The 12,364-nt window shown below is 33.4% G+C and overlaps 3 protein-coding genes across 3 annotated transcripts; 1 reads left to right on the plus strand and 2 right to left on the minus strand.

Moving 5' to 3' along the window:
- On the plus strand, window positions 1,163–6,363 carry LOC109331257. The gene is made up of 12 exons (XM_019565641.1): window positions 1,163–1,893; window positions 2,007–2,088; window positions 2,475–2,547; window positions 2,945–3,028; window positions 3,195–3,311; window positions 3,720–4,181; window positions 4,405–4,808; window positions 4,933–5,032; window positions 5,133–5,189; window positions 5,268–5,354; window positions 5,512–5,640; window positions 5,859–6,363. The coding sequence occupies exons 2-12, from the start codon at window positions 2,009–2,011 to the stop codon at window positions 6,159–6,161; spliced, it is 1,896 nt and encodes a 631-aa protein (XP_019421186.1). The 5' UTR covers window positions 1,163–1,893; window positions 2,007–2,008; the 3' UTR covers window positions 6,162–6,363.
- LOC109331259 (STS14 protein-like) lies at window positions 7,484–8,172 on the minus strand. Its single transcript, XM_019565643.1, has one exon. It carries the CDS (start codon window positions 8,127–8,129, stop codon window positions 7,581–7,583), a length of 549 nt encoding a protein of 182 aa, XP_019421188.1. The 5' UTR covers window positions 8,130–8,172; the 3' UTR covers window positions 7,484–7,580.
- Window positions 11,383–11,929, minus strand: LOC109330992. Its single transcript, XM_019565267.1, has one exon. The coding sequence runs from the start codon at window positions 11,825–11,827 to the stop codon at window positions 11,426–11,428; it is 402 nt and encodes a 133-aa protein (XP_019420812.1). The 5' UTR covers window positions 11,828–11,929; the 3' UTR covers window positions 11,383–11,425.

The raw sequence follows: 12,364 nt of genomic DNA on the forward strand, positions 1-12,364 counted from the left end.
CCAAAGAAGAACCATGCATTTTGTTTTGTTGTTCCCCAGCCCATAGAGAGAATAACTTCCCAAGGGTTTTTTCAATTTTGACACTTTTTATTTTACAAAATAAAGTTCACAAGGTAAAATTCACTTTCCCTACAAGTAATGCTAACATAATCTCCTTTTTAGGAAAATAGATAATGTTGTTTTAGCTCTGAGTTTAAAATTTATGTCTGTAATTTTTTTACACCATCGACACATTATCTATTATTAATTTATATTACTTTTGTTTAAAAATTAATAATAATTAACATATGAATGATGAATAATTTATTGAAAGTGTAAAAAATACTTTCAGTTTCAATATATATGTATTAAATCTTTTAGCTGTGATGAATTTGTATAAACTTTTTATTTATACATTATGTCCAACAGAAACTTCATTATAAAATATATTAAATATCACATGAACAGTTTTTACTAACACTGACTTTTTTCTCTCCCAGCTTCAGCTTCCAACTTTTTCTTTTCTCTTTTACTCTGTCTTCGCAAGTGTGCAGCGAAAAAAGAAACTTTATTTTGTCAGTTATGTTTGTACATGACGAAAATGAGAGAAAACTCACCACCTTACAGCACTACCCATCACATCCTTTTCTTTTTTTCTTACATTGGTTTTGAAGCAAAAAGTTGAAGCCCCTCATTAACTTATTATATTAGTTGTGGATTCTTTGACAAACATTAGTCTCTTTGATACTCAAGGACAATATAGGTATATATCCTAACAATTCCTCTCTCAAAAACCCCTTTAGACAAAGAAACCCCACAATACCTCTATTTCTTTCAAGCATCCAATGTCCTTTATCACTTACCTTTCATCCCTTTTTAGATAAATCCCTTGCTTTTCTTTCTTGCACTCCACCATTTTGTTACCTAGTCACTTGTTTTCTCATTATTGGTTATAACCTGTAAAACTTTAGTATAACACTGTAAGCCTAAAACCTATAAGAATTTATTTTACATATAGATGAATTAAGTAGGGGAAAACAGATTATCTAACAAAAATGTTTAGTACCACCCCAAGAGTCTAACTGAGCCTTCTCTAACACTATACACTGATTGATCCAATTCATCTATAAAAACTTTATTACAATCACAATGCACATATTTTCAACCAAAAATAAACTATTATCTAACTTTTGTCCCATTTTATTTTGTCCTGATTGTGTTACATCAATTCAAGTGGCCTAATTTATACTGTTATAATTAAAGGGTGGATGCAAAATGAGACAAAAGGGTAGAGAGACGGTCAACAACTCCCACTTCCTTTCTAACAAGAGCAGAGAATGTTGAAAATGAAAATAATTATATACCATATATTATATGGCATATAGGGTACATTAAATATATACACACTCTATTTTTCACACCTTGGATCTCAAGACTTTAGAGTGAGATTTGTCTACTTTTTTATGTTTTGACATTTTCCTCTAGTTAACCATTGTCAAAGTTATTCTATAAAGACTTTGTTCTTCAACCAAAGCTCTCTCAAAGAACTCCTTTTGATGCATGATAGAAAAGCCACCCTTTACAAAGAGTGAAGTATTAAAGAGAAGAATCATTTAGTCAAAAGAGTCACTAATCTTTTCTCCACATTCATTGTTGTCAAAACTCAAAAGGAGTCACTAATCTTTTCTCACATTCAAGGTTATGTCAATGAGAAAATGTTAGCACCAAATTATCACTTTGAGGGTACTTCCTGGAACTAAGGTCTGCTATGCTGAAATGCAAAGTTACATGTGAAATAGTAGAATCTAGTTAAGTAGTGTCTGGCAACTAATTTGGACTTTGGAGTTTGGACTAGTGGCTCTGCCTCATTTCTCAAGTGTGCTTCATCTGAGTTCTTGCTTTTTAATTTCAAGGGTAGGATGGTGAATCTTTGTTGCTTTATTTGTTACATAGTTGATGTTATTGTTTCTGTGAATAATATCTGCTTCACTGTGAATGTAACTCTGATTTAGCTAGCTTTTTTTCAGGCATGGAGCTTGAAGGGAGTGGAGAAAATGAAATGCTTGAACTTGGACTAAGATTTACTTCAAGGCATAAACGTTCAATGAGGTGGGTGTTCTGTTTCTTATGCTTTTGCTTCTCCTGTTACTTGAATTGTGCTTATTTTATTATATGTAATCATTTATGTCTATAATCTTGTGATTTGAAACCATAAATGATGTTTTTATGGAAAATTTAAAATAAAACTTCCACATTTAATACTTGCAATTATTCTTCCTCTAATATCTGGTGCTAGTTTCACTTAGTCCCCATGCCATTTTGGTACATTACATCCAAGAGGTTTCACTTCCTCTAATCATATGCTTTTCTAATGATGCTTGGGTTCCTCTTAAAGGGTCACATGCTATACTAAACATGAAGCATCTCAATATAGAACACTATAAAAGCCATCAACTTATCTCATATTAACTTTGTTTACTCTTATTACATGTCAGTTTTCCTAACAAGAAAAGAGTCCAGGAGGATAATCCAGATAAAAATCTTCAGGCCTCAGACCAAATGAAGCTGGTATAATCAATTGCTCTAATTTTTTCTTCCAGAAATTATAATAAATTTTTTATCTTTTTTTGGGTTATAAATTATGATCTTAGAAAAATAGAGGTACATCACAGGAATGCATTCTTAGGCATGTAGACACCTATGCATGATGTTGAGTGGAAATTTCATCAATTTTCTTTTCATTTTTTGTCTTTTCCATATCATGAATCCCATGTCTGGTAGAAATTTAATAGAAAGTATATCTTCAAAAGTTTAATGTTAGATGGATGAACAGAGGGTTGGTTTAATACAAAGGTATATGTTTGAGGTGATTAAACATTAATAGTCTATAGTCCCCACACACATAACAAAACTTGTTTGCTAGCAAGATTTTCATGCCTCAAGTATGGGTTTGATTTGGTCACAGGACATGGGTTACCTTACAGAATTTGCTAAAGCTAGGAAAAAGCAAACCCATACAAGTAAAGTACACAATAATCTGAAGCAAGAGGTACAATACCAGCACTCATCATACTTCTTGTGATGCATGTTTCACTGCGTTCATATATACTGCACTATGGCTCATTTAGCATGCTTCAGCTTTTTATACTGACTCAACATACTTCAGCTTCAGTTTATTTACGGAGTATTAAATTTTTAAAATTACCTTGTTGCAGATTGTACAACTAGAGAAAAGATTGCAGGATCAATTTAAGGTTAGATGCACGTTAGAAAAGGGACTTGGATACAGACCTCAATCTCTTGTTGATTCAGATGATATGATAATGCCAAAGGTAGCAACCTGTTGACTAAATTTATGGACTATAAATGTGTATCTGTGTCTGTTTTTTATTTATTTTCCAATTATCAACAGCTGTGACATGTCCTGGATTAATGGAATGTTTTATATATGAGTCGCATAACCGAAAATATTTTTTCCTACGCGACTATATGCTATTTAAAACATGGAATGAATATCGATGTTGCTATGCATACTAGCCTAATGGTGGATAGTTTTGTGGCTCAATCCTGCCATATATGTGTCTTCAATCATAAGATTAATGTGCAGCCTATACATGATTCATTATGCATTGTTGTACTATCCTTATGCTAATTTTAATCTCTGCTATGCCTTATTTGTTCATGTATTTATTTCTACTTGTCAAGTTTTTAATGTTTTTATTTTATTTTTGAAACTCCAGCCAGCTACAGAATTAATCAAGGAAATAGCAGTGTTAGAGTTGGAAGTTGTTTATCTGGAGCAGCATCTTCTCTCCTTGTACCGTAAAGCTTTTGATCAACAATTATCTTCTGTATCTCCATCTACAAAGAAGGAAAGTGTGAAGTCTGCTCTTATAACGCCTAGACCACAATTCATTGAAGTTTCTAAGCCTGAGGTCTTAACCAAAAGAGGATGTTCTACAGTACAATCTAATGATCATGAGCTTGAAACTCCACAACAAGAACATAACGGATATGAGCTTGAGACTCTTGGGAAACAATATAATGGAAGTAGGTCAGGAGAAAAGCATTTAGATTCACTTGTTTATCGTTGTCATTCTTCACTATCACAGTGTTCAGCATTTGCAAGAGCATCTCCTCCAGCAGAACCTTCCACTAAGCCTCTTCGTACCTGTTATTCACAACCGTTGTCCATGATGGAGGTAAATCTAATTTCAAGGAAAATTGTTTATTTGTAGTTTGGCTCCTAGCACATTGAGTTGTTGCAATGCAATCATATCATACTATTGATAGAAGAATTCATGTCAATATATTGTGCAATTCTGTCATAACCACTAGTCTTTGCAACTTTATTAGCACTAGTTGTAGATATATGACCTTTGTGGAGGCCTTGTTTGGATTTGACTTTCAGTTTGTTCTTTACAGTATGCTCAAAGCAGTTCATCAAACATAATCAGCCTGGCAGAACATCTTGGTACCCGAATATCTGACCATGTTCCAGATACACCAAATAAACTTTCCGAGGAGATGGTCAAATGCATATCCACTATATATTGCAAGCTTGCAGACCCTCCTATGACACATCCTGGCCTTTTATCTCCTAGTTCATCATTGTCCTCAACGAGCGCCTTTTCCATCGGAGATCAAGCTGATATATGGAGTCCAAATTTCAGGAATAATTCCTCTTTTGATGTAAGATTAGACAATCCTTTCCATGTGGAAGGACTGAAGGAGTTTAGTGGGCCATACAGCACCATGGTTGAAGTATCATGGATTTACAGAGATAATCATAAATCGAAGGATACTGATAAGTTGCTACAGAATTTCAGGTGAGCCTATTAGTGTCTTATTAAGATAAAGAACTAATGAAGGTCTCATGTTAAAACAACAAAGTAGAATTCTTTTGCGTATGAGATTGGGTTTGAATCAGCATGTTCTTTTATGTCGTTTCAGGTCACTTATTTGTCAATTGGAACAAGTAGATCCTAGGAAGTTGAAACATGAGGAGAAGCTAGCTTTCTGGATCAACATACACAATGCTTTGGTGATGCATGTAATTAAGTTCACACTCTCAAAAAATATGCTTCTTTCTTTAATACTTTCCAGTCATTTCTGCCATTTGGTTACCTAATCCGTTGTTTGGTGTGTAACAGGCATATTTGGCTTATGGGATTCCACAAAACAATGTGAAGAGAGTCCTTCTTTTGAAGGTAAAGACTGAGTAGTAACTTTAAAGTCATTAAAGGATGAAACTCTTAAGCCTATATATTATTCCTCCGTCTTTGCAGGCATCATATAATATTGGGGGACATACAGTTAGTGCAGACACAATACAGACTACTATACTTGGCTGCCGAATCTCTCGCCCTGGACAGGTGCATCTTATGATTCAAACCCCTTCCTTGTTAAAAATATATACTAATGGAGGTACCATTGTGAAATACTAATAAGATTATCCCAAATATGATAAGTATTATTTCTTTTAAACCAATAGGCTAGTGACTTATTTTTCAAACTTGCTTCCTCTTGTAGTGGCTCCGCTTGTTCTTTTCTCCAAGGACAAAATTCAGAGCAGGAGATGGACGACAAGGTTATGCGATACAACAACCTGAGCCTCTTACACACTTTGCACTCTGTTCAGGAAACCATTCTGATCCAGCGGTATTCTCCCAATTCTTATTTCTATGCAATTTCATTGCAACATTATGCTATGCATGCTTTGCACTAACCTTCTACATTGGCATATCAAATTGACCAAAGTTTATATATATACCAACATATTAGATACTAGAGTACTTAAATCTTTAGCCGAGGTTGTTTTTATCACCTTGGTTTCTAAAAGAAATGTTAGTGAACCATTTCCATGTGACTTTCGACAGGTACGCGTATATACACCAAAGAGAGTATTTCAAGAGCTAGAAACTGCAAAGGTCGAGTACGTTCGAGCTAACTTTGGGGTACGCAAGGACCAAAAAATACTTCTGTCAAAGCTTGTTGAGTCATTCACTAAGGACTCAGGCTTGTCTAGTGATGGAATTATGGATATGATCCAAGATTGTCTACCTCAATCCTTAAGAAAGAGTGTTAAGAAATGCCAGCTTGCTAAGTCCAAGAAGAGCATAGAATGGATTCCACACAGCTTCACTTTTCGATATCTCATATCTAAAGAATTAGTAAAATAATTACTTGGAATAGAATGGATCAGCTTGCTAAGTCCAAGATGATCTGTGTATTGTTTGCTACGTTCCAATGTGTAATTTTTTTGTACAAAGTAGAGAGGGTAGCAGCAACTGCAAAATATAATATTGCAATGTGTAGCATTTTGCATTTGTATGATGTCTTGTCATGTCACCATAATAGAAATTCTATGAAGATTTATCTTGATTGTCGAATGTCTAACACAGTATCTACTTTTTATATGGGCTTATGGCCGGTTATGGATAGAAACAAGCACATATAGATATTTTAAAATTTCAGTTGCAAGAAATCGATTTTTAGAAGCAAATGAAAGTCAAGAAAAAGCATAAGTGAAACAATTAAAAAATATTTCCATATCAATGATTTATTAATATACACAAGAACTGTACAAGCACTTGTTAATTCCACACCACATGGTTTATGTTGTGATTCTATGCTTGCATGCAGACTGTTGCTGCTTAAAGATAAAACAAATAGTGGAACACATGAAATGTTGAAAATAAAAGCCTGGTGCATTGAAATTACCATAATTAAGAATATAATCACATGACAAGAAGCAGGGTTAATAAATCATAATTGGTTCATCACTTCATCATGTCAGTGAATCTAATGTTTTATTTGATAAGTCTGAAGCTAAAACAAATAAAGTTGACCATGTAAAACTCAGAACAAGTTGAGATCTCTTTTGATCCGCGAACTAAAAACAAATACTCAAAAACTGAAACGCTGTTATGGGGTTTTTTAGTTCACATGAGACAATTAAGTTTATTCAGTGTTAACCTGATGTGCATGTGACCTACAAGCTTATAATTGGTTGGTGCTATTAATCGAGTTTAGAGCAGATACAGACTCTACAAAACAAAAAATCAAACCAACCCAATGGCTTATTTTCATAAAAACACCTCTAATTTTATCTTTGCTGTCCAGCAAAACAAATATTTACAACTAAGGCTGAAGTTCATTGAATGTAGCTAAGATAGCTTATCCATGAATTCTGATCCTCCCTATCAGCATCTCTCTATCTTATCTCCATTTGCATCCAAAGTCAAAGATTCTTATTTATTTTGGCAATGGTTTTAATTACTTTATTAACTTCATTTATGTAAAACAATTATATCTTTCTATTAAGAAATGCTGATGGGGAAGATCCAAATTCTCTTATCAATTCCTTGAACTACATAAAAATGAAAATTTGGGAGTATAAATTAAGAAAGTAAAAACAAATAGAACCCACATACATACATATAAATGATAAGTGAAGTAACAGTAATTCATTAGTTGATGATAACTAATGAAGCATAATATGTGACGTACTCACTCCATACTTGATAATTCATAGTGATACACCATTACATTGAGATAGAGATATCTCTGTCGCATATTCATCATGATAGTAATAATAATCAGTATGGGGATTCCCCTATGACATTGCCTGGTGGATCATAGAAACAAATGATCAAGCTAGCTTGTTCTTTCACACACGTAGCTTGAGCACAACCAAGCAGCGTTGACTTCTTCCACACCACTTGCGTATAAACCCCACACTCGTGCTTCTCCACACACGTGTTGTTACTGTGTATGTAGAATTCTTTCTCCTTCACCCACTCCTCCACCGCCACGCTCGCCGTCACTGCCGCCCCCGTTCCTGCCCAGAGCTGGTTGCCGCCGTACTTGCTGGTGGTTAAGTTTGCGAACTGGCAACCCATTTTGTTCCTCTGATAACGGACGAGTAAGCTTGTGGAGTTGGCAAGCTTCTCGCTCCATTCGAGTGGCTCAACGCCCACTGCGACTCTTGCCTTGTTGTGTGCTTCTAAGAACTCCTTTGCTGCTGCTGGAAGAGCCGCCGTTGTTACCGGCTCCGGTGCGGTGGCTGGCCTTGCCCCTTGGGTCATTATGACTAGGAACGTGGCAAGGGCCGCAAGTGAAAGCATAGGATAATGTTGCATTTTCATTTTGATTTCAATGCATGTGACTCGATGTATGTGTAATTAAAGGGTATTATACTATATGTATTTAGTTGAAGTCACGGGTGAACTAGGATATTTGTCTTAAAATATTTCTGTCCTCATGTTTCAAGCCAATTATATCTTACCAAATCACATAAAAATATTATGTTATATTTTTTTTAAGTATGTGTCAAACTTTCATTAGATTGGAACACAATAAGAGACAAAAAGTGAGACAGCTGATCCTAATTCATCACAGGTGAAAAATTATCAGCTATTCTAATTCTTTTTTACTTATAAGCATATGCTAATTTATTCTATTTTTGCGAATATAACGAAAGGGCATGTTAGGAAATATAAATGGACGAGATCCATGTTTATATATTTAAGAGGGTCATGCTCAAGTTTTGAAAACAATTTGTTGGCAGGCTGAACAACGTAATATTAATTTATTGTATATAAATATATAATTATAACCATATAAATATTATATTATATATATATACATTTTGCAATTCTATTTTATTATAAAATAATTGAGAGTTTAAGCCATTTATATGTTTATATTCGCACACAAATGCCTAACAATCTAATTTACGATTAAATGCTTAGTGGCTATAATATTGATTAGGGCTATAGTCTATTAGTCTATTGATATAGGTTTATTTTAGCTATTTAGATATGAAAGTACATTTAAACTTTATTGATAATATACTGTTTTAATATGCCTATAAATACCAATAAAGCGTTGGTTTAGTGGTATAATGTTTTATTATATTCCAAGGTCGAAGATTCCAGGGATCGACACTTGTAATGAGAGATAACCACAAACTTTGGATGAGATTAATTCATTACCCAAAAAGTGAGGAAATACTTTTAATAGTGCAGAAAAAAAGGTGAGTCTTGAAATATGTGATACCAAACCTTCAATATTGATATATTTGGGTACATGAACTAATTGTTGCCTTTTAAGTTTGAATATGTATATTTTATTCCCTTAAAAAGGACCCACTTGACTCAAACTCATAACTTCAAATATTTAAAATTGAAGATCAATTCTGTTTTTTAATTTTTAAAAACCATAATGATACACCAATTTTCTTTTTAACAATCAAAATATATATTTACTCTAACATCTTTAAGAAATGTATTAAATTGATGGTATTGGAAATAATGCATATTTATTAATTATGTGAATACGTATTTATATAGAAACAATTAATAAATTTTTGATAATATATTAAAATTTTAATTTTAACTAAAATTTAATTATAAATTATAACATAAAAAACATAAATATACTTACTTTCATATATAACGTATTGAATATATCTTTACCCAAGTTTTTTTCTTATTGGGCTGAATGTTTGTATGTAGGGCATAGTTTTTAGGGTCCTCTGATTTCTTGGCCAATTGTATTTCAAACTAGTTAGCTCGCGAAGCAGAGGAGGTGAAGCACAGAGTGGGTCACATTCTACCCCATTGGATAACAAGCAGTACACTGGAAACACCACTTCCCGTCCGACTTGCATGTGTAAGACATGCCGCCAGCGTTCATCCTGAGCCAGGATCGAACTCTCCATGAGATTCCTAGTTACAGTTCAGACCCCCGAAAAAGAAGTTGAAACTGCAACCTAAATATAACAAAGTTAATTTCTTAACTGTTATAATTAAAAAGGAATAGTACCTAACTCATAGAGTCAGAGTCTACTGATCGATGGTGAGGACAAATGTATTGAAATTTCAGTGTCATATAATTTACTGACAATAACACACCACCAGACAAGCGATAATCACAAAATTTTAAAAACAAATATTTACATTTTAAACCAGTTGTGGCAGAAAGGAGGTATTTGAGATGAGTGAATCCACAGTAAATCTAATCATAGTTAGATATAAAAGGAATCTGATCATCACATGAAATAAAATATATATAGTATATAAGTTTTATATATTGTCATTGTATCATCTGTTATTTATATTAAGTTATAATTAATTCTTAAAAAAGTATTAGAAATGAATCAATAGTATGACACTACCAATAAATACCCCATACTAGAATCGATAGCACATTTCTAATTCTCGTGGGACACACCAATCATCAATTTACACCAACAAGAGTGAAGCAACGTACCAATTCAAATAGACAAATACTTGTTCTACAACCAAATTTATTCATCGTCGTATACTCATTGGGCCCCTTGCATAATGTCTTGATCAGATTTTTCACGGGGAAGGTTGGTGGTGAATGATTGTTTTAGGATAGAGTTTGCAAGGAAAATACCAAAATGAAAAGAAAAAAATTCAAATGGATCAGGAAGACAAGAACACAAACGTAGAATTTAGGCAAATATACATAAATATGAAGGCGAATATAAATGACGGTGGGAGACAAGAAAATAGAATGGTAATGGAAGTGAATTGAAGCTACACCAAAATATAGATGCTCAGCCACAATAGACCCCACAAATGTGGTGACTAGTACTTGATAAGTTGTTTACTCAAGAACTAATTATAATCATTATCTTACTATGTGCCTTAGGAAAATAAACTTCTTCAACTTATTTTTTTGTATTACCAACTAATTCCGTTTATTTTATGGGAAAGAAATTATTTTTTGTGTGTATAATTGCTACTCCTAACAGATGTAGATGTCACTGAAATAAATCGAACTTAGACATTTTAATCTATATAGGAACCAATTGAGTTTTACAAAGCTTGGTTTTACAAAGCACCAAAAAAATATATGGTCAACTTGGTTCAAAATATAGGAAAAAGGTCCATATCTTAGAAAGTTAAAGGCTTTTGATGCATATACTATGCATGATCATGCACCATTATTCCATAATTAAAAATTAAAACTCCTAATTATGCCCCACTATTACATTCATTAAAAACTAAAATTCCTAAGTAAATGAAAAGCCAAAAGACATAAACTAAGCTAGCAACTAGCCAAACTGAGATTCCTTTGGTCATGAGTCTTGTAATATTATTTTATTAATAAATAAATAAAATTTGCACCGTTACTTTTTTATTTGTGTCACGTGTAACTAACTGTGTTAGCATCTACCCCCAGTAGAGAGGATCTGTATTCTTCAAACATGAAGACTACATATTCATCCTTGGTTTTAAGTGTTCTAAGTACTAATGATGATTCCAAGTAGAATTATTCATAATCTTCACTGCTTCAATTAGTCCAAACCCAAAAAGAAAGTTGATGAATGTTAAGAGAGAGACTTACATGAATATAAGATGGAGGTGGAGGAAATGAAAATAACAATAATAGAGATGAAAATGAAGGGTTAAAGTGAATGGCGTTGAAGAGAGGCTCTATTAATTACATTGACAAGTGCATAACTGGCTTTAACAGCGAGATCACATAGGAGCGTTAGAGATAAAGGATTATGAGATCGAGAGAGAGGGACAAGGAAGTAAATTCGACCAGGTAGAAGCTCCTCTTCATCTGGAACGCGTGGCATACACGTGCCGATGTACAATGACTCCGAGTTGCAGAGAAAAAATGCGGGATTGTCGGAGATGACGTGGCTCGCTGGGATTGGATGCATATACTCCAGGATTTCACCTTTCATGTCCATCACCATGATCGTCGATGCTCTACGAAACGATTCAGCCTCACGCGCTTTAGTTTTCGCCGTTGTTTCGGTGGCGGGAGTAGAATGAAGAGAAGATACACACGCACCCATGCTAGAAGATTCTTCACGATGTGTGAGTGCACTATGGATGGTTCAGTTTCTTTATTTCATCATTTGTTCTGTTCTTTTTTCTTTTATTTTTTGTAGGTTTTATTTTCATTTTTCAATTAATTTGTATATTCTGGAAGTAGTTCCTTCCACGGGAATGATAGGTGGATAAGTGGATTTTGGGACAACAAAACTGTTCTTTTGAGAACATGCCTGTGATAACCTATACTTATCCATTCTTAAAGTGAATTTTTAGAAATAAAATATGAAGAGATAAATACATATGTATTAATGTTACAAGATATTTTTATATTGTCATTGCATTATTTATTATTGATATTTATTTATTAATGACTTTTAAAAATTAATACAAATAAATACATCATAATATACTACATCATATAGATTTTTACACCGATAGACGGAAAAAAGATATATGCACTTATGGAATCAAAACAAAAAATATGTGATTATCAAAATATAAAATTTAAATACTTGACACCAAAAAGTAAAAATGAGAACTTCAGGGATGGAGTTAGG

The sequence above is a fragment of the Lupinus angustifolius genome, chromosome LG17 (assembly GCF_001865875.1).
Source record: "Lupinus angustifolius cultivar Tanjil chromosome LG17, LupAngTanjil_v1.0, whole genome shotgun sequence".
Taxonomy (NCBI): Eukaryota; Viridiplantae; Streptophyta; class Magnoliopsida; order Fabales; family Fabaceae; genus Lupinus; species Lupinus angustifolius.

Excerpts from the sequence above, each read along its gene's own strand:
- LOC109331259 (XM_019565643.1), bottom strand. The coding sequence starts at position 8,129 with ATGAAAATGCAACATTATCCTATGCTTTCACTTGCGGCCCTTGCCACG.
- LOC109330992 (XM_019565267.1), bottom strand. The coding sequence starts at position 11,827 with ATGGGTGCGTGTGTATCTTCTCTTCATTCTACTCCCGCCACCGAAACA.
- LOC109331257 (XM_019565641.1), top strand. The coding sequence starts at position 2,009 with ATGGAGCTTGAAGGGAGTGGAGAAAATGAAATGCTTGAACTTGGACTA. Across the intron at positions 3,312-3,719 it reads ATGATATGATAATGCCAAAG|CCAGCTACAGAATTAATCAA; the intron begins GTAGCAACCTGT and ends TTGAAACTCCAG. Across the intron at positions 4,182-4,404 it reads AACCGTTGTCCATGATGGAG|TATGCTCAAAGCAGTTCATC; the intron begins GTAAATCTAATT and ends TGTTCTTTACAG.